The following is a 23,380-nucleotide window of genomic DNA, read 5'->3' as shown; positions in this document are numbered from 1 at the left end:
AAACTAGGAAACAAGGAACACCTGGGACTAATAATCACAAGAACCAATGAAACATAAGACAATGACAAGAACTACAAAACCCATAATCAACACACAAGACAGGCAGGGAAATAATAAACATTCACGGTGACCCCTAGTGGTCACCAGGGTAATCGTGACATTTACATAAAAATGATAAACGCACAGTTAAACAGACGTGTTTTCAGTCTGGACTTGTATGTGGCTACTGTTGGATCACACCTGACCTCTTCTGGAAGCTGGTGTGCCAGCTGCGGGTGGCATAATAGCCAAATGCTGTCTCTCGTTGTTTTGAGTGAACACTTGGAATTTCTAACTGACTTGATCCTAATGAACTAAGAGGTCTGTTTATATCCACAAGCATATCTGCTATGTATTTAGGTACTATTAAATGAGTAATAGTCCTTTAAAATCAATTCTAAATGTGACTGGAAGCCAGTGTAAAGACCTGATGACTGGAGTAATAGGCTCAGATATTTTGGTTTGGGTGAGAATCCTGGCAGTGGCATTCTGAATGAGCTACAGGTGTCTAATGGTCTTTTTGGGAAGGCCAGTGAGGAGTCCATTGCAGTAGTCCACCCTACTGGTGATGAATGCATGAATAAGTGTTTTTTCCAAACACAAAAGCCTCTGACTTGTCGTTGTTTAAATGAAGGGATTTCCGGCACATCCAACTGTTAATTCCACCAATGCACCTGCTCAGAGTGTATATGGGGCTGTAGTCATTTGGCGACAGGGCAAGGTAAATCTGGGTGGCGTCTCCATAGCTATGGTACACAATTAGGTTCCTTTTCATAATTTGGCCTAGTGAGAGCATATACAGATTGAACAGGAGCGGTCCAAGAATTGAGCCTTGTGGGACTCCACACTATAGTTGTCCACTCAGATTCATAGTTGCCTATGTTCACATTGTAACCCCTCCCTTCTAGATATGACCTGAACCAGCTGAGGACCGTCCAAGAGACCCCTACGAAGTTTTCCAATCTGTCTTGGAGAATGTTGTGGTCAACAGTGTCAAAAGCAGCACTGAGATCTAGTAATACCAGCACTGATATTTTGCCTGAATCAGTATTTAGCCGAATGTCATTAAGTATCTTTATGAGCGCCATCTCTGTGCTGTAATGCCATTCGAATTTGTTCAGCTAATTGAAAACATCTTGCCTATTAAAGGAAGATTTGAGATTGGTGTGTAGTTGTTTAATATAGAGCTATCTAGATTGCTCTGTTCATTAATTAACAATTTATGCATTTTTAATGGTTTTCGGTACGGTTAAAAAATGACCCGAATGACAAAAGGAAGGTAATTTTAATAAAACGTGTGACAACTAGCCCCTGGTCTCCCCTATATATTCCAATCATTTCTATATATTCCAATCATTTGTAATACAAAGTCTATTTAAATCCCATATACTGTATTTTTGGGGGATGTTTTGGGGTGTTTGTTTCAGGGAGGTCAAGAGGAAGAGGGTAACCGGGGAGGGTCCCCTATGTTACCACAAAGAGGAGGGGGAGGTTTGGACTCTCCAGGTGTGCAGGTGCACTCGCTCAGGTACCGACGGGTCAACAGCCCTGAATCTGACCGTTTGTCTGCCGCTGATGGGCGAGAGGGTTACGGGCAACGGTCAGTTTGAATTTTGAGGAATAATATATTTTTCCTCATTTTGATACTGTTATTAATCTGTAGGATTCTCTGTCTGTCCACTCCCAAATGAACCCAAAAAATGACAAATCTGTCACCAGTTGGACTTGTGTAGGTCTTAGGCAGAATGACAACTTAAGTCACCATTCACTTTCATTCACTGGTAAAAAGATGCCATGAAAGTGAATGGTGACTGAGACTGCCTAACATCTCCTTGAGTGTTCCTTGGACAAAGTCATACAGGGTACAGTAAATTATTACAGAATTTACATTTTTGGGTGAACTATCACTTTAGGGTCATTCCATGTCAACTCAAACTTTTTTTATTTTTTTTTTAATGATCATTTGTTTTAATTGGTGAAAGATAAACATAAAAGATGAAGAAAGCTAAAATATTAAATGCCATGGATCAATATTTGCCGAGTAATCCATTATTTTGTAGAGGGGGTCAACATGAGAATTTCCTCATATGATTTTGGAGCAAAACTACAGGTCAAAAAGATGGCAGTGTCATTATTTTATTTTTACTCAGAGATAGTTAGGTCTATTTCTAAAATCAGCTGACTCAAGCACCCGCGTTGCATTATAAGCCAATGGTGTGAGTCCACAAATGGGAAAAAAAAAACACTTTTTTCTGTTGTTTTTCCAAAGTTGGAGTGTTTACAACTCCTGAAATATTATAGATATCTTAATATCCTTTTAGATTCTGGTTCGGATCAAACTTTCCTTTTTGTATAACCAATTTCAAGGCCCTATATGGTTAAATTCCAGAGATATGGAGCTCTCAATGTGATCTCTCAATCCGAAAATGTTTACATTTGGCCTATTTTCATTTGAAGGTTTTTGTTCGTACTTGTCGATGTGTCATATATCATAATACATTTAGTCATTTATTCCTTCCTCAGATCTCGAATGGACATCCTGGGTTCTCCCTCTCGGCACGTTTACTCCTCGCAGCCTGCTCAGATGCTGTCCGTCGACGGCTGCCGTGGAGACCGCAGGCGTAACGAGGCCTCTGCATCAGTGGACCAGGAAGCCCACAGCAACGCCTTCATTCGCTCTGTCCCACTTGCCGAAGAGGAGGACTTTGACAGCAAAGAGTGGGTGATCATAGACAAAGAAACCGAGCTCAGAGACTTCCACCACCCACCGGGGGCCGAGCCCACCACATCCGGCACCACGGATGAGGAGCCGGAGGTATTGCCCCCTTTAGAGGACGGAGAAGAGCGGTGGAGACATAGAGGGACGGATCCGTCGGTCAGACCCAAGACGTCATATGGAGACCGGACTACACGAGGGATGCTGCCTCTTACGGAGGAGGAGGTGTCTAGGAGGAGTGGAAAAGGGCAGTCAACGTCAGCGGAGAGCCCTATGCCGTCACCCTGTCACTCACTGCCCTCCGGACGGCTGCGGCGGAGAGAGTTAGACCCCAACGGACCTCAGAGACAGGTAAGATGATCCTGATTAACCGACTCTCTTAAGCCAAAGCTGGAGTGTGATGGTGGTTTAAAATATTTGATGGCGGTAAAGAAAATGAGGAGAGCTTGTATAACTGGTCTTTCAAAGTTGCCAATGATGTTTCTTTACATTAAAGAATAAAAATGATGTCATCTTTTACTCACCCTCATGTTGTTTCAAAGCTGTGTGACTTTCTTCTGTGGAACACAAAAAGAGATGTTCGGCAGAAGGTTGGATACTACTATTCTGGTGCTAGTGAAACTTTGCACTTTTTGTACTGATGTCTTCTCAAGATGAATTTCTTATGATGTATTATTCCTCTTGTGTGAGTCACTTTGAATAAAAGTGTCTGCCAAATGAATAAATGTATCTGTAGTTTAACCTCGGTTAAGATTAACTTTCATCACATTTTTTCCATTCCATAAAAGCGAAGGGTGACTGACATTCTGCCTCACACCATCTTTCGTGTTCCACGATAAAAAGAAAGTAAGTCACACTTGTTTGAAACAGCACAGAAAATATTAGGACAGAGTTGTCATTTTTGGGTGAACTTAAAAGCTTTTGTTATATCTCAGAAACAAATTTATTCACGTCCTACTTAAAGGAATATTCTGGGTTCAAAACAATTTAAGCTCAATCGATGGGATAATGTTGATTACCACAAAAGTTAATTTCGACTCGTCTCCTTTTCTTTAAAACAAAACAAAAAATCAAGGTTACAGTGAGTCACTTACATTGGAAGTGAATGGGGCCAATTGGTGAATGGGCTCAAACCTGGAGCAGCCCAGTACCGGGCAGAGAGAGGGCGCTATTTACAGAATTTTTTGGGGGTATTATTCAACTGCCACTTGTTTGGTCTCATTTTAAAGCGTATACACTTATCTTTACAATGAATTCATGTTATCTGACCAATTGTGAAATACTGCTTTTAAATTTGCTGATAATTTAGAACTGCGCCATTTTCAGAATTCGCTAATTTGCGATCACAACAATCATATTTAGAACCAATTAAAATATTTAAAAGATCACAACAGCCATTTGTTATATCTCTTTGGAAAGGTCTTGATTAGTAAAATGCAACAAGCTAATTTGTTTCACTCTGAGACCAAACCACAGTGAGTATTACCGTGAGAAATCCAGATGTATAATAAACAGATAAACCGAATTATTGTCACATTTTGGTTTATTACTTCATGAAAAATAAACATGATATAACAAATTGCATATCACAACTTACAGTAGACAACTCTGAATCAAACAAGCCCACACTCAATGTTATATGATGTGTAGATCCGGAAATATTCCTCAAAGAGTGTCATGAAAAACAATCATGGCTAATCGCTAATGGCGTCTCTATAGCAGTTGTTTCTCTGGGTTCGATTCACTGAAACACAATTCTACACATCATAGATGTGTCAGATCATCGTCATTGGATGTCTAGAGTGTGTTAGAATCCATATTTGGAAGGAGGCAGCTTCCATGTGTGGTAAACATACCCAGAGCGCACATACACAGACAAGCGGGCGCTCAACGCACAATTTTCATTATCTGAGGCATATTTTTATCATTGTTTGAGTATTATTATATTTTCTGAGATGTTTGCATTCATAGTTTCAATGTTCAATAAACACTCAAATACTTGCTTGGAGAGATTTTTGGACACTTAGGGTAATGAATGGCCACTTGCCTTCCATTGTAAGTGCCCCACTGTATCCCAGATTTTTGCTTTTTTTAAAGAAAAGGAGGGACGAGTCAAAATAGTTTTTTGTGGTAATCAACTTTATGCCACATGCTGTCGATTGAGTTGAACTTGTACTGAACCCAGAATATTCCTTTAAAGAGGTCTTCGTGCCTATCTCTCTCTCTCTCTCTCTCTCTCACAGTCTGTCACTCTTTCTTTCATTCACTGTCTGACACACAGACTCATACCTCATATCTTCTTTTCTGACCATCAAGCATTTGGTTTTCACATGTTTTGCTACACTGTAATAGAGGTCGACTGATGGTGGATTTTGCCAGTGCCAATAACTAAGGTGGTGCAAAAGGCCGATAACGAAAAATGGGTTTAATGGGCTGATGGTTTTCTAAAATCGATTTATCGAATTTATCGAAATGTCCTTACTATGAAGGGCATAAAATCCCAAAAGCAGTATATTATACAACTAAAATCCTAATAACAACAGACAACTTCAGATTTGGTGTATAACTTTAACATTTAAACAAGCCCCAAATAAACCAGGGACTCTTATTTTGAAATTACAGAGACTTCTCTCCATTGCAAGGCTTTATATATGTAAGTATTTACCAAGTTAACCTTTTTATAGCCTATTTATATCACCAGATGAAGATTATTATTAATTATTAGCCCCCCTATGAAATTTCAATTATTTTTCAAATATTTCCCAAGTGATGTTTAACAGAGCGAGGGGATTTTAACACAGTATTTCTTATTATATTTATTTAAATTTGGCTGGAATAAAATTAATATTTAAAAAAATAAATAAACTGCTAAGGTCAATATTATTCGCCCCCTTAAGAAATGATCTGTTTGATTGGCTACGGAACCAACCACTGTTATCCAATGACTCGCCTGATTAACCTAATTAATCCCCCAAGCCTTTAAGTTTCACTTCAAACTGAGGATTAGTATCTTGCAAAACAACTAATGAAGTAATATAAAACTGTCATCATGGCAAAGACAAACGAAATTTGTTTAGACTTGAGAAAATAATTGTTAATGCTCACAAAGCAGAAGGATATACACGTTTATCAAAGCGTAATCAAGAAGTTTGAGGAAACCCACACGGTGGAGAACAAGACTGGCAGAGGCAGGAATCGAAATATTTCAAAAACCTTGGAAAGAAAACTGGTGAGAGAGGTTTCTAAAGACCCAAGAACATCTGCCAAGACACTAGTGAATGATTTAGCCAACTCTGGGATTGATGTCTCAACGAAGATGGCCACTGGATCCCTGCACAGGAATGGACTGCGAGGTTGCAGACCAACAAAAACTCCTCCAAGCTAGACTGAAGTTTGCCAAGGACAACCTGGAGAACAATTATGCATACTGGAAACGTGTCCTTTGGTCAGATGAGACCAAACTAGAGCTCTTTGTCCACAGAGACGTTGCCTATGTTTGGAGAAAGAAGGGAGAGCGCTCAATCCAAAGAACAACATTCCCACAGTGAAACATGGCGGTGGGAGTATAATGCTGTGGGGATGTTTCAGTGCGTCTGGAACTGGGAATCTCATCAGGGTCGAAGGAATCATGAAAAAGGAAGACTACGAGAAGATTTTGAAAGACAACCACAGGCAATCGGCAATAAAACTTGGTTTGGGTCGATATTTCGTCTTCCAGCTTGATAACGACCCAAAGCATACCTCACTACCTCCAAATGAGTGAACGCCCTTGACTGGCCTGCACAAAGACTTGACTCCATAGAATATCTGTGGGCCACACTGAAGACTAGAGTCCATGCCAGGAGACCAACAAATCTGGATGAGCTTGAGAGATTTGCTAAGGAAGAATGGGCTGCGACTCCTCAGGAGAAATGCCTAAACCTTGTTGAGAACTACAACAAACGACTAAAGGCTGTTATCAAGCATAAAGCTGCGTACACACTGCCAGTGACATCGCGCGCAACAACGACTCCATCCCATTCATTTTCAATGAGAGCACAGCGACTTCCGGGGACACGAGTTGTCGCGACCGTTGGCGTCTAGATGTGGGCGTGTCCAGTGACGCGACAAAGTTGAGACAAGTTCAACTTTATTCAAATGAAGAGCGACTAACGGAAGCGACAGCCAATAGGAGAGAAGAAGGAAGAGCTCCTTCTCTCTCTCTCTCTCTCTCTCAGCTCCTGCAGTAACGGAAAGATGGATGAAAGGCTAATTCTTGCTGTTAGCAATTTTCCAGTGCTCTATGATATGGATATGGTATATCCAGCCACAGCTCTTGCACCAGCCGGTGGTACTCGCCGTGCTGACAACGAGATTTAATGGTTTTGTGGACCCAGACAGACCTGCATTTGCATTTTCGCCGCAGATAAACAGTCGCTATGGTAAAGAGCACGCCTTGTTTCTCATTCATCTTTGATATAAAGCATTTTATGTACTGATTCCATTTATATTTAGTCTTTTCCCTCCAAAATGTTTGTTTTTAGCGCCAAGAAAAGAGATTCGCTGTCAAGAGCAATGGAATGACATCCGTGAATGTAATTTATAAACGTTACTAGGCAACCAGTAGTGGGAACGCCCACTAGCGACTTCACCGTCAGCCACTGGCGACCTGCAGCGACAAAGTCGCTGGCAGTGTGTACGCAGCTGAAGGGATACACTATTGACGATTAACATCAGAGGGCTAATCATATTGACCTGTAGATTTTTTTTTTATTCTTGGTTATAATTTAGTTTCTATTTGTATTATAAACACTCTAAGTTGCCTAAATAAACTATTATGTTTCGAAATGCTGCGGTGAAAAAAATCTTTGCTCCATTAAACAGCACTTGGGAATTATTTGAAAAATAACTAAATATTTCATAGGGGGCTAATAATTTTGTCTTCAACTGTAAATATATATATATAGCAGTGGTTCTCAGCCTTTTTTTGATGAACGCCCCCCTACTTCATTCCTTTACCAAAAAGAAACTCAATATTTGTGTTATTTGCTCGATGCAAATTTGATGCATTGCATAATTTTAAAGTTGTGTTATTAAATTCAACAGACTTACGTGGTTCTCGCAGTGCTGCAATGGTCAGAGGTGCATGTTTAAGAGCTCGAGACCGGTCTGTGAGTAAAACAACACCTGCTTTGCGCTCGCACTGCTCTGTCAGAGCCATACAGGTGCATTAACGGAGGTTGTGACTCCACCTATGTATTTGCCGCTGCTAAACCAGATACTTCAGATGCGTCGCTAGACTTCAGATGCATACCAACCCGTATAATGGAGTCTAGATAAACAGGAACTTGACGATAGATTTTATTAACATGACTGATAAACGCCCCCCATTTGTAACATAATGCCCCCCTCTCTAATAATTTGCTCTCAGCGCCTCCTGGCATCCTTTGAACGACCACTGGGGGGGGTGTTATTTGAGAAAATCAAATAAAAGTAGCTTTTAACCGCCCCCGTTGAGAACCCCTGACATATAGGGAACAATGAGGTAAAAAGCTACTTTTATTTGATTTTCTCCCAAAACACTAAATAGCAACAAAACCCACCACTTCACTTTCCTGAACACCTGTTTATCACTATAAACTGCTTTATAGTTTATTGTTTATTGTTTAAAGAGATCTTTGCGTGTGATGTCTAAAGGTTGATTTTGATTTTATGTCGCAAACTTATGTATATAATGAAAATCCCTAAAATTAACACATTCATTTTGAGTCCAAATACTTATCATTTTCAGTTTTGGCCATTAAATCAAATGTTCTTTAAAAACTGTCAATTAATTGAAAAAAATAATTGGGATAAAAAGCCCCCCTGTTGCAGGTGCTAAAGGCCCCCTTGTTCAAAGTGGGCTCACATTGACTGATCTGATCACAATAAAGATTCATTTGTTTATAGAATATTTCAGATGTTATAAAATGCCAAATGTGATCAAAATTAGCTGATTTGCGTTAGTTTGCCCCCAAATCTAAACGATGATACTATAACCCCCCTAGGGGACGTTTACCCCAAGTGTGGATAAAACGCTCCCTCACCACCTTTTTGTAATCAAAACAACCTTCCATTATTACTTCTTTTCATACAAATGATGTTGCTCCATTAATATTCAATAAAAATAATGTTTTTTGATACATTGTGACTTTCCTTAAGATATGCATTTAGCCCTGTTGTACCCTATATACTTCACCAGATGAGGCTTATTGAAAATTAAAAAAAAAGAAAATGTTTTTAAAAGTTAACATAACAAAATATGCTTCAAAATCAACCATTTGAGTATTTTTGAAAATTGGCTTGCTTCATCTTTGGGTCACATGCTAACATATCCTTACAAAAGCGATTCGACAAATAAACAAAAATGGCCACCAGCAGGCAGTAAATTGTCAGCAGCTAATAATTTGCATTACGAACAGCTGATCATTACGAAAGTTACGGTGTACTTACAGGTCGCCACAATAAGGCTGTATCCCAAATTTAGTGAAAATCGTCCACAAGGTGGCGCTATAATGAACTAATTTGCATTTTTGCTAATAACTTCTTCTCTATAAGGGCTAGAATCAAAATTCGTATTTCCTCTTATTCTTTGAGTCAAGATGAACAAAACATATATATCCGATTTTATTTCCACCCTAAAAATGTTCCAGCATTTTGGATATTCTGAAAAACCTACCTTTGCCATCTCCGCCCAGGGCAATTGTCTGATTTGCTCTAACTTTTGCACGTCGTCAAGAGACCATCCTGTCAAAAAAAAAAAATTATTATGTTTTACGATTATTGATTTGTCATATTGTATTGAATATGTAAGCCAATGAATTCTTTGGGTTTGAACTGTAACTTTATTCCTTTATTTGTGTGCACAAGGTCCAAACATGACAAACCGTAAAACAAATAGACACCAGGATATTCTGAGGACATGTGCTAAATTTAATCAATTTCCTCTCGTCAACTGCAAATACAAATATTATTTATCTAAACGGGAATTGACAGATGAAGGATGTACTACTGATTCTGTCCAGTAGACGGAGCAGTGAGTTAATAAATTCAGTTAAATCAACTGTCTTTGAGTTATTGCTCTTGTAATGTAATATGTGTGCAGTAAAAATAGCAACAGCTATCCAACAAATGAAGAGCCTCCTGATTTAATTGTCCAACAATCCAAAATCTCATTTATGCATGGTAAAGCAAGGACGTATTACCGATTTTGTCCACTAGATGGAGCGCCAAGATTAAACATCTTTGAAAATCCTCTTTAATTTAACTTTTTGCTCTTTTAATGTGCTGCTGTCTAGCAATCCAAATCGTTTTTCTTCCTCTTCATATTCTATTGCCATTCTGTTCTCATTAAAATAAAATAAAATACAAATTTAGCAACTGTGATTTTTGGAAGAAATTTTACACCAAAGAGCTGTCCACAGCATTGTCCATACGTGCTTGGACCCTAATGATTGCAGCTTGTGGCTATATTTCACATTAAAGTTATTCATTTTCATATTTTAATGTTTGCCATCCCTCATAGTCCAAATAAATGTGAAAATAATTCATCCCACTAGGGTGACAGAAACCAAGCATTAGCCAGCTTTGACATAGCAGAACACGCCAAAAAAGAAAATACAGGATGTGAAATATTTTTTCTGGTGCATTTTTTTCTGAAATATTTCTGAAAGTGTGGCAAAAACTTGCCCTTGATCTTCCGTTGTTTCGTAATATAAACAGTCACAGCCTTTTTAAGCTGAACTGAGATTGCTGGATTGTCTCTTTTGTATAATAGCCAAACCCTCAATTCATAACCCGATGAGGATGCTCATTTTCCCAGCAGTCTTCGCCTTTTAAAAAGCCACTGCTTTTGTTCGGCCTTTTGCTCAAAATCATGTTTGACACGTTGATTTCGCCCACGGAGAAAATACCTGCCGCTGGAGCCAGAAAAGAAGAGTGAAAGAGGTGTTTGCGGTAAGCACAGTTTAGGCTAGTCCCTTCTGTACCTGTTTGATGAACCTACTCATTGTTTTCTTTTTGTTTCTGTCATCGTTTTATCCATATTTACCCATTTTTATATGTGTGTGTGTTTGCGTTTGTATGCCTGATGATTCATTTTTAAGTTGTCCGCATTTACAACGATGGTTTTCTGATGATAGTTTGTTAAAAATATCTGAGCAAATGTTGCAGTTGCATCTTGGCTCATTGTCTTGTACATGGAAACATACAGAATGGAAAATATTTTGAGACGTGGATCTGCATCAAAGGAACAGCCTCTGTGGAATAAAGAAGCTCTCAATGTTGGCTCCCCCCCCCAAAAAAAACCCAAAACTATCCCTTTAGCTTTGTCTCTTGTGAAAACGTGTTTCCAGGCAACCCATTGTAGGTCTGTGTAAAGAGAGAGCCGTTTCTCTCTTTTCCTGAGTGTTTGGCATTCTCCTACTGCATGCTACTGGAGAGATGCTTTAAATGTTACAAATACAAATCCTCCATCAAGCTCACTTAATTTCAGCATACGCTCTTTCTCATTTCATTGCAGTCGAATGACGACAGGCCTCCCTCGAGCCCTCGCCCCAACCAGCTCCGACGTCTCGCCTCGTACGTCTTCTCGTCCTCCACGTTGGAGACGGAGCAGTACCCTCACGCCGGAGAATCGTTCATCCAGCGCAGTCGTTCGGCCGAAAGCAGCCCGGCGCACGGTAACCTCCGCTCAGGCTCGAGACGCCACGCTCCCCTGCAGACGCCTGGAAGTCCTCGCAGCCGGCACTCCATGCTCAACGTGTCCCGGCTGCAGATCCAGCAGATGCTGGCCAAACTGATGAACAAAAACAGCTGAGGACAGCTGACGTTCTCCCTTCTGGAGTCTCTTCTCACAAACCGATGTGAAAGATGAATGATTATTTTTTGGAAAGTCTCTTCTGATGCAATAACGTGTTGAAGGCTGAAAGAATTACATTATTTATTTAAAAGGAATGCCATTTAGCATGACACCAATACTGTTCGTATGTCTCACTTTTTTACTAGTGAACAGATGCTTTGTCATTTCAGGTACTCTGAAAATCTAATGATGCACATTTAAGTATGGTTAAACATGTCAAAGGAATATTCCGGGTTCAGTACAAGTTAAGCTCAGTCGACAGAATTTGTGGCATAATGTTGATTACAACAAAAATTTATTAAAATAAAATACAGGGTTACAGTGAGGCACCTTCAATGGAGGTCAATGGGGGGTCAATCCGTAAACATTAAAATACTCCCTGTATCAAAAGTATAGCCACTAGACATAAACAATATGTGTGTTAACATAATTTTAGTGTCATAAAATCACTTTCTAACCTTTTCTATGTAAAGTTAATTAGAATGTTGCAACTTCGTTGCCATGGTGACATAACGCTATAAACTTTAAAACTCTAAAACAACAGTAAAATTATGATTTAAACAACTTTACAGCTCAAATAATACAGACGTTTTAACAGAAGAATTAGTGTAAGTACTTTTATAAAATGATAAGCTTCACATTTCCGCCTTTAAGCTCGAATGGGCCCATGATAGAGAAAATAATTATCGTCAAAATATTAATAACGACAGTCTTGACCAACACAAAATAGGTTTCGTTTGAAAGCTTAGAAGCTCTACTTTCCAAATGCATGTAGACATTATGACCAAAACTGAACAAGTGCTTTGAAATTTGCAGACAAATCCGAAGTTTCCCGTTTTGATTTAAAATTGATTTATTTTAAAACAATTGCACTGCACATATTATTGCAATCTGTCAAACCCATCACATATCCATGTGTCATATGTTGTTGGAAAGCTCTCAAAGAGTAGAATACAACCAGCCCATTTGTTCTACTTACAGACAAAATATAGCGAAGTATATGTCTTTGACAATCATGTTGGTGTTGCTTATATTCTGTTTTTCTGCTTATAACGTCACAACAAAAATGGAACATAAAATATCACATACCGTTACTTAGAGGAGGTGCATATCTTTCACACATGCACACACACACACACACAAGATAATCAGATGTATAGATCATTAGATAATCCACATGAAGCACAATGTTACATATGACCACCAGGAGATGGCGCCAAATACACGACACAGACTCAATGATGACTCAAATGACACAGAATGAAACTCATTCTGTGAAATCTCATTACTAAAATCATGTCTGCACGCTATGCAAACCTTTAGTCATTGTTGTGTTTGCATGTGTAATTAGTTCTTATGTACAATTATTAGGTTTTATTTGTTTGGAGAGGTTTTTGGACACATGGAGACATTTTGGAAACTATTAAATATTATTGTTGTTATGCTATAACTTTTGATTGCTTTATCGTATCAACACAAACATTTTCTCAGATACAGGTGACATGATTGGGAACAAAACAAAAGCAGTTTCTCTAAGCCACCTTATTTACACCCAGACATATTTAATGTCAAATAATAATAACAAAGAAAAAGTTGGCTCATTTGTTTGGTTTTCGTTTTTCTTTTGTGTGATTTTTCAGCAGTTTCTTAGGCTGAGAGTCTCAGAATGTATCATAATCTATATCATTTAAAAAATGTGACGTTTTCTTTACAATGATACCAAACACTTGACCTGCCTTTTGTTGAATTATAAGTCATTTTGGGTATGCCGTTGAAACAGGAAATCTTTAAAAACACCTTCAGAGAAAATTGGGCCCATTCACTTCCATTGGAAGTGCCTCACTGTAACCACGATTTTTGCTTTTTAAATAAAAAGGAGGGATGAGTCAAAATACATTTTCAACTTTATGCCAACATATACCGTCAATTGAGCTTAACTTCAATTTATCCCAGAATATTCCTTTAAACGCTACTGAGAGCATCAGTAAATCTGCCAAAATATTTGCTAAACGAACATACAAGGAGGAAGGAAAAGTGATTCTGTGTAAATCTGTCCAGCTTTGGAGTTCCGTGCAGGCCTGCAATAAAGATCACAATAGATATTTGAAAGAATATAGATAAGGAAACGATTTACCAAATGATCTGTTGTTTGTCTACAGTTGAGTTGGTGTACCTGATCATATTTCTTTAGTCTAACGTGACTTACCTTTAATATGCAAGTTATTACGTTGTCTACCATATAAACAAAATATATTTTTTGTCATTTCACACTTTTTTATTTTGTAAAAGCATTGATGACCACCTTCTGAACAATTATTCAAAGTTGATGTGATGTTTTGTACATGCTCTAAAGGTGCTTTGCCTCCTGAGGAAATGTTATGCACGTTGAATGAAAGGGATTTAAATGTGAAATGAAACCACAGGAAAACAGTACAGCACTTTTATAACCGATTAATGGCATGTTAATCTTCCAACTTTAGTCCGCTGTTGTGTTCCAGGAGTAAATGAGAGATGTACATTTGGTTTCTCTACAACTGATTAAAGCCACAAAGTAAGCATAAGCAAAAATATGAAAGTAGCTTCCATATAATGACACATTATTACGGAAATTTCCCATGTTTTGTTTTCTTGCGTTTTGTTAAGTGTGTAGATTAAACCTTTCACACACACACACACACACACACATATATATACATATATATATATAAATATATCCATGTGCATAGAGCATTGAATTCACCAAGTAAGCATTATATCTCATTGAATACCCCTTGGGTTTGGGGGTGCACAGAGTTCTGTGTTGTAGTTAAGGCTGTATATTGTTGAGTAGCAAAAACTCTGAATGTGTGTGAGAGACTGCTGAGTACTGTATCTCACTATTGCACTTTACACTGAATTGGAGCCATAGCGATGTAGAACAAAACATGTCAATGATCGCAATAAGATATGACAAGTGGTTTTGAATTGAGATTTTGAGTGCTACACTTTGGTCATTTTTTCAGTTCCACCGCTGTCTTTGTTGAGAGGGATCACTGAAAATCCATGATCTAAATTAGTGGAGCATAGACAGAAAGCTACTGTATGAATAGGACCTTTGTTTAATAGTCTTGTTTTGTGCTGGGAAATCTACATTTTATGGCTGTCAGAGTTTGAAAGTACCAAGGTCCTTGCAGTGTTATTGTGGTAACAGGCCCCTTTAGGATTATTTATTTATTCAAGTCAGCAAAGTGGATGAAATGGTCATTATTTTGTTTGAAATATGTGGAGCAATTCCTTTTGTTTAATTTAAAAATGTGTCTACTGTATATGTCTTTTAAAATGACTATTATTTATAAATATAATACTTTATTTTAGTTTTGCAAGTAAAGTGTTTAGAAGCTCTGTTTGAAACATGGTAGATGGAAAATTATGAAAGAATAAAAAACAAACATGGGATTTATGAAAAAGCATATGCAAAAATCTGTTTTTTTGTTCAATCTTGTGTGTAATGCACTTGTATATTATGGCATCTGTTGAATTGTGCAACTTTAATGAGTAAATATTGAGCATTACAATTGTTAGAACTAGAGGTAGACCGATGTATCGTTTTTACTGATTAATCGGTGCCGAAAGTTGTTTTTTGGACCTATTGGTTATCTGCAAAAAAGTCCACCGATAGTTGTCGATAGTTTTTAAAATATATATTTTTTACATTTCTCATCAGTAAACCTCATCTTGTGATATCTAATACAAAACTCTTCATCTGGTGTATATATATACGCTATAAAAAGCTTTATTTGATAATTACTAACATATATTGTATTCCGGGCTTGTAGGTAATTTAACTCCCGGTGTTATGTACCAACTCTTTTTTTTGTTATTGGGACTTTGGTTACACCCTAAACTGCCTTTGGTATTTAATTGTAGCCTCAATGACTGTGCCTGTCATAGAAAGGAAAGACTATGAAATATTTAATCATTCTATAAATCAATTTAAAAAAGCAATAGGCAGATTAATCGGCCATCAGTCGAATAATCGGCCATAAGTCGATTAATTGGGTATCAGACGATTAATCGGGTACCAGTTGATTCGCCGGTTATCAGGCGACTAGTCAATTATCAGTCGATTAATCGGTTATTGGTCGATTGATCTATTGTCGGTCGATTAATTGGTTGTCGGTCGCATAGTCGGTTATCAGTCGCATAGTCGTTATCGGCTGATTGGTCTGTTATCGGTCGATTAATCGGTTATCTGTCGATTAATCGGTTATCGGTCGATTAGTCGGTTATCAGTCGCAGTAGTCGATATCGGCTGATTGGTCTGTTATCGGTCGATTAATCGGTTATCGGTCGATTAGTCGGTTATCAGTCGCATGGTCGCTAGCGGCCAATTGGTCTGTTATCGGCTGATTGGTCTGTTATCGGCTGATTAATCGGTTATCGGTCGATTAGTCGGTTATCAGTCGCATGGTCGCTAGCGGCCAATTGGTCTGTTATCGGCTGATTGGTCTGTTATCGGCTGATTAATCGGTTATCAGTCGATTAATCGGTTATCAGCCAATTCATCGTTATCATCCTTTTCTGCCACCTTCGTTATTGGCAAAATCCATTATCGGTCAACCTCTAGTTAGAACACGACTGATGAATTTTAAAAATGACTGTTGGTTTTGCACCACTGTTTTTAATATGTTTCTGGTACTGTCATAGCCATGGCTTCTCACATGAATGTACTGTTTATATACCCAAACAGGCTGCTAAATCTTGCACTTGTTTTGCACATCTGCTTTCGCATGGTTTACATTAATGTCTTAGCCCTACTTTCACAAAAATCACACATTGACATTCCTGGTACAAGAAAAGTCTAGATCAGTGTTGAGATCTGTAAGACATCATTTTCAAACTGTTTTTTTGCATGACTAACAAATGTTGCTTGCTCTATGAAAACAAGTAGTGATATAAAACAATTTTATATGGCTTATATGTCTTGTGTTGCCACGGATGGTCCGTTGGTCAGTGATTTACATATAATGTAATCAACACAACTTTGATCATAATATAACAGAGACAAATATCAAATTCACTTCGTTCAACTTCTAAGACCTCATACGAATATTTAGTTGCCATTGCAAAATGTTATCAAGGCCCACTTGTTTGTGAAGATTTCAGTTTCTTTTAGTTTTTGTGTACTGTTTACAAGATTTGCTAAGGCCTTCTTGCATGTTAAATGCCAAATACAAAGATTGTGTAATTTCGTCCATCACACCCCACAAGCACCGAACTGCTCTTATATCTAATGAAAACTCACGAGTAATTGAAGGTTTTACTTTATGCTTGTACACAATGCCTTTTGTCACAATAACACCTTTTTTATGTGCATGTTGTATGATATACTGTCGATTGTATGAAGGGAGATTTAATATTTTAATGGTAAAAGTCATGCCTGTAGGGAGTGCATAGTTTAGCTCGGTGCTGTGAGAAGCTTCAGATTATACAATAAACTGTAAACACGTTTATACTGATATACGCGGAAAAGCAACAATGTACATAGAGCATCAATTAAGACCATTAAGAGGAGTTTATATATAGTAAGTACTGGCTGCGAATGGTGTTTACAATTAAAAAACAACTATTTGTCCAAGGTAACAGCGCTAATTTAAAAGTGTGCGCTGTAAAATAGGTTAAAAATAGGTTGCAGAAGGAAACATGTAAACTAAACTGACTGATATCTGTTAGATTAATGTACAAATAAGCTTCTAATCTTTTCTATCACACTATCACTGTACAGTAGGCTTGTAATATTTACAAATAAAGCATGTATTTTAAACTTTTTTTTAATAAGATACATGTACATGTATAGTATATATAAGAAAGAGAAACTGAATTAATCCTGTATATGTAAAAGCATGTAATCTGGTTGGTTTAAGTCTGTATGTATTGTATAGAAAAACCTGTATGTTGGGATACACTTGAAAAAAAAAAAGCTAAATATGATTGGCTGCTTTAAAAGGGAAAATACTTTACACATTTTTGTGCCTTTTTTATGTATGTAATCTAGACAATCTTGAAAAGCTTGTGTACAATTTAAACAAAATTAAACTCTTTGAGGGAAAATTGGTTGTATTGTTTGATTGTATTGTTTATTAGGAATCATCCACTAAAAAAAAAGCATAAATAAAATAATTTGCAAAAAATTCAAAAGTAATTTTCTCCTGTATGTATGGTTAAAGGGCTAGTACACGCAAAAATGACAATTCTGTCATCATTTACCCAGCCTTATGTTTTTCCAAACATATTTCTTTATTCGGTGGAACACAAAAGGCAGCTTGTTAGCCTCAGTCACCATATGCATTCATTGCATATTTTTCCATACAGTGAAAGTGAATGGTGACTTAGGCTAAAGGCACGGTTACATTTACCTTTGCACAGTGAATCTGCATGGACAAAGAAGGTGTGTGCGGATGTTGAGCGCATGTGAAACCAGAGAAAAACGCATTTACAAGCAGCCTTTTTTTAGTGATGCACTTTAAAAAAGAGAGTTAAGTTAAAAACAAACTAGCCGCTAAAATGATATCCTTGTCCATTGTGCAAATTCATTGTTGCTGTGTATGAATGCACTGCCCACACAGAGGTCACTGCCAAACCAAGCAACTTCCTATTGGTCCATCGTGCAAAATTCACGAACGCGCGGAATCCCATTGAGATGACCGAATTTCGCCAGGCAAAGGTAAACGTGACCGTGCTTTCTCATCTCCTTTTGTGTTCCATGGAAAGAGTTTCATACGATTTTGGAACAACATAACTCTTGAGTAAATGCATGAGCAGAACAAATTTGTGTGTAAATCGTTAGCAATAAATATGGGACAATTTCCCCAAGAATGCATTTACACCTAAATTTGTTCCACTCATTTTTCACAAATAAGGCCCATTTTGTTTTCCTGAAAGATTTTGTTTAGTCATCACAGAATGTCATTATCACATTTAGTTTCTTTTAATGAGACCTGACATTGTCCCACTCAAATAGTAATCTAGTGGCAGATTTGTAACTTGTATGTTTGTGGCATCTTTCAGGTCTCTGTCCCAAGTGAGCCTCTGTTGTCACCGACTGACTACAGGACTAAATCGCCATCCTCAGAGAAGGAGATGTTCCATATCCTTCCTAAACTGCACGCTAAAAGAGCCGACTTCCTCACCGTCATGCTGACAGGTAGCCTGCATCAGCGTCGGGCCTTCACAGCAACACTGCCTGAGACTCAGGATGATGGACCTAGAGATGACGACGTCACAAAGAGCGAGTCCAGTAGTGGAGCGAGCGAAAGGAGTACAGAACGTTGTCAAGATGGGGCTCCATCCACCTTAGTGGCCGATGATCCTCACAAGCAGCCGAAAGAATCGGGTTCGGTGGCTGATGTAGATCCTGACCAAGAGGACGTCTCAAAGACACTTGTTCTGTTTTCACCAGGAGACATGATGAGGTCTCCAAATGCCATGAATGGGACTGAAGTGGATCAGGATATGGCAGGTTCTAATGCTCCTCAAAATGAGCAGTTGAATAATGGTGGTCAAGTAGAGGTTCAGATTCAGGAGGATATAAACCAGGTGCAGAGGGCCTCAGATGACCTAGACCCATCCATAGAGATGCCTAAACTGGTGGTAACCATGTCAACAACTCTAGTGGCCTCAGGCTCAATAGCATCGCCCCCCTTCTCCAAAGTGGAGCGAACTTTTGTACACATTTCTGAGACATCCCATCTGAATATTATGTCTTCCCGTGGTGCACAGGTCAGAGAAGGTGACCCTGAAGTTCTAGCCATTGCCGAGGACGTTCAGATGAAGGTAAATTCAGTCCTTTCTACAGAGCCAGGAGTCGTCCATTCTGAAGTCACCTCTCTGACCCCTACAGAAGCGCCTCAGATACTCAGTGTCCCAAAGGAAACTTCTGACAAACAAGAAGGTCTTACGGTTCTCGTCTCCTTAAAGTCAAGGGAACCCCTCCAGCAAGATTCATCAACTGATGGAAAACAGCCACCAAAAGAAGAACATCACAAGGAAAAGTCAGTACCTGAGAATGACACATGCGTTATAGGACTTTCTAAAAGTCCACAGACAAGGAGCAAGAGTCGCATTCCTATCCTGGTGTCAGAGGAGGATGTGAGATCAGAACAATCCCATTCCAACAAAGAACGGCTGCGAAGGAGAGCGAGTCATCAGGACTTGGCCCGCTTGGCTGTGGAGAGACAGCGACAGGAACGCTGGATGAGACTGAATTCCAGGACTTCATCCTCGCTGTCTTCTGGAGAAGAGCCCAAGAGAGCCACAGAGACTTATTCTACTATGGGCTCAGAGGAGGATGTTCATCAATCTGATGATTCCCTCAACAAGCTCAAGAAAGAGGCTGAAGAGAAAAACAACACTGGGTGGAGCAGCAGGATCCCCAGACCAGTCACCCCAACAAGGAAGCCTTTAAAACTAATGGTTGTAGCCCCTGTTATCCTACAAGAAGCTGGCACTTTGAAATTAGTGCAAAGATCAATCAATGGGTAAGACTTTGGCTTTAGAACTAGTTTTATGCAGTATAACTCAGTTGTCTGCATTGTTGTATTTTCAGTCTGATCTCATGAAAATTATGTGACTGAAAATTGCTTGGTTACTTTCACGTATCACAGCAGCTCCGAGGTGAAATATCTACCAAATTTTCTCCCAAACAGATGAGGTTTTTAAGCTTAATGCTTCATCGAGTTTTAAATCAACTAAATCGACCCTTCCTACCCTAAACCTTAAACCTAAACCTAACCGATAGTGTCATAAAAGCAAAAGCAAGATGAAAACGCAATTCCTGAGGCAACCACGCAATGTTTTGGTGCTTCTATGACACTTTCGACTCATGTATCAACTCTTTAGGACTTGTACCCCTGTCCTTCACATCACAAGTGCAACTGGAAACTGCTGCGATACGTACAAAGAGCCACATAAAAATCATTACAGTATTAACATGATTCTGAGACCAGTAAGTTTAACCTGTTCAGCAAGAACTATTTATACAGTTTTTAAAGTGCTAAACTAAATCTTTTTCATTCACCTCAGCACAAAGGTTGAATCGCAAACAGGAGCAAGCGCTCCACCACTCCACACCAAATCGAAATCGACACTGTCCCGTTCAACCGTTCCAAGTGGAAGTAATCGTATGCCTCTCTACTGCATTCCTGCGTCATCTCATCGCAGCTTAAGCACTGCAAACGGCACTTTCCCCTCCACCCGCATCGCTAGCCCCTCGCCACAGAGGTTTCCCCTGCGAACTGCGGTCAGTGAATCACGCAAGCAGCCATTTGCGCTTCGAGCCACTGTGGAGCTTCCGCTAAAGTCTAGGACTACTTGCAATGGCACAAAACAATCCACCAATACAGCTGTGAGGAATCGAACCAAAGCTTCTGCTCCTTTGAAGAACGCAGTTCCCGTGAGAAGGGAAAAAAGCACAAGCAACAGCGCAGCTGCAGCCAGATAAGACACTGACTGCGGTTTACTGCAGTCGTTTTCTTCTCAATTACTTGAACATATTGCCTCAAAAGTGCATCATCCCCCCTTTTAATTATGTTCTTCCTAATTAATGAATGACTTGTTCCCATTTTGATTTCTGCACCAGATATGCCGTACCATAAGATTACAGAACGTTCACACATTTAGCTAACACGGTGCTATACTGTATATGTTTGTTCTGTTGTGCATATTTAATTCAGTATTTGGTTTATGAAGGTGTCATTTATAATTAGTTAGATACCATGTTGTCTTTTACCCTTATCAAACATGGTAAATTGCATTGACAATACTATACACCGCAGGCACATGGAACGATGTAATATCTAGCACATTTCCATAGACAACACTGCACAAATGTCCTCTGGTCTGCAGCTAGGCCCACTTTGTAAACCTTGTAACACTGGGCATGCTTGTCTTTAGCTTGTTTCAAGTGTTGTAATATACTGCTGTATGCTTGTACATATTCTTTACAGTAATTCAAGCAGAGACCTCTTTATTTTTTTCAGGCAAAAAGAAATGGTCAAATATTTGGTTCTAATTTTGTTAAAGGAATATTTTGTTGGTTCCACGCCGAGTTGTCTCTGTTTCTAAGCATGGCAAATGTCACACATTATTTATTGTCAATATGAATGATTTCTAAATGAAAAAAAAGTCTGTCCTCTTTTGTTCTTATTACAATGGTGGACATTTTTGTTGGAGCATAAAATGATCGAGTCTTAATTAAGTGTTATGATTTTGTTTCTTTCAGGTCCTTTTTCACATGACAGTCGTATGTATAATTTGAAAATAAAATGGTTTGAAATAAAAGGTATTCAAGATTTTTCAATATCATAATAATGGAAAGTGAAGCTTTGAGGGTCTCGGTTTTTAAATATAACATACAGAAACAGGAGGTTGACATTTCTTCAGCTAAACCAGAGATTATGTAGCAGCGATGGGCCACTTCTCTTAAAACGAATGAGAGAAATTGGAACGCCCAATGGCACCCAACGGTTAACGGATATAGAAAGGAAGTCCCACCTTACAGGTAAAAGAGCCAATCACCTTTTAGACACAGACATCGCCTGTCAATCAACTTGAGAATGTGCATTAGCTATGCATTTAATTTTTTTATAGCATAATCAATCGTAATTCAAAAATGTTTAAGTCAGTGAGGAGAACAGCAGTAATGAACAACATTAAAATGCATTAAAAAAAGAACAAACCGTAAATAATACAAATAGTAAGAACAGTAAAGAATGATACAGTGTGTAGTTATGATGCCATATACCTTGCAGAACCATGCTGGTTTTAATTAATTAATTATTTATTTATTTATTTGGCAGGGACAAATATACATAACATGCAACACATATGTTGTACCAGTTATAGCTAAAAGATCATTTTTAACTCAACACCACACAAAAAAATAAACAACCAAAATAACATCAAAACAAACATATCCTGATGGAAGTGCTCGTCTTGCTCCTCCGGGTACGCTCCCATGTTCTCCTTGAATTTATCAAGATGAGCATCAAGGATATGGACTTTGAGGGACATCCTACACCCCACTGTGCCGTAGTTCTTCACCAGAGTCTCAACCAGCTCCACATAGTATCGGGCTTGTGACTGCCCAGGAAGCCCGAACTACTGCGACAATGCTGTTCCAATACACTTTCTCCTTACTAGCGAGCTTCTTAGGGAATTCATTGCATTCCAGGATCTTCTTCTGTGGTCCGACGAAGACACCGGCTTAGACCTTTGCCTCACACAGCTTAGGGAAGAAGTCTTGAAGGAACTTGAAGGGTGCCAACTCCTTTTCTAGAGCTCTGATAAATTGTTTCATAAGGCCCAATTTGATGTTCAGTGGTGGCTTCAGCTCCTTCTGGGGGTCCACCAGTGGCTCCCACTTGACGTTGTGCCTCCCCATAGAGACCTCGGTCCGTCTGTGGTAGTGCCCCTTGGTGTCCCTGCTGTCCCAAAGACACCACAAAAAAAACATTTTAAAATTAAAAACTTTTACAATTTAAAAAAATGAACACATTTTATAACATACAATTCCGAGCAACAATTGTCCATCTTACCTTCCAGAGTTGTTTTGCAGTGCTCGCAGGTGAAATGAGGTTGCCCAGTGTTTGTCTTTGTCCCGGACGCCAGGCATGCTGAAATATGCCTTGTTGGCCCCACACATCTTAGCAGATGCTTCCACAGAATACTTTTTCCCCCTTGTCTTGATAAATTGGCCGCAGAGATAGCAA

General features: G+C 38.8%; 1 protein-coding gene across 1 annotated transcript in view; it reads left to right on the top strand.

Moving 5' to 3' along the window:
* ttbk1a (tau tubulin kinase 1a) overlaps nt 1–21,885 on the top strand; it is a 59,742-nt gene extending 37,857 nt beyond the window's left edge. Inside the window, exons 12-15 of the mRNA XM_052101860.1 lie at nt 1,467–1,639; nt 2,563–3,106; nt 18,681–20,149; nt 20,694–21,885. Of these exons, the coding sequence (XP_051957820.1) occupies nt 1,467–1,639; nt 2,563–3,106; nt 18,681–20,149; nt 20,694–21,111 (2,604 nt within the window). The 3' untranslated portion in view covers nt 21,112–21,885. The remainder of the gene's footprint in view (nt 1–1,466; nt 1,640–2,562; nt 3,107–18,680; nt 20,150–20,693) is intronic.
* The last annotated feature ends 1,495 nt before the right edge of the window (nt 21,886–23,380 follow it).

This window comes from Xyrauchen texanus, chromosome 32 (genome assembly GCF_025860055.1).
Source record: "Xyrauchen texanus isolate HMW12.3.18 chromosome 32, RBS_HiC_50CHRs, whole genome shotgun sequence".
Taxonomy (NCBI): Eukaryota; Metazoa; Chordata; class Actinopteri; order Cypriniformes; family Catostomidae; genus Xyrauchen; species Xyrauchen texanus.
The sequence above is the reverse complement of the archived record's forward strand: the minus strand, read 5'-3'. Positions and strand labels throughout refer to the sequence as shown.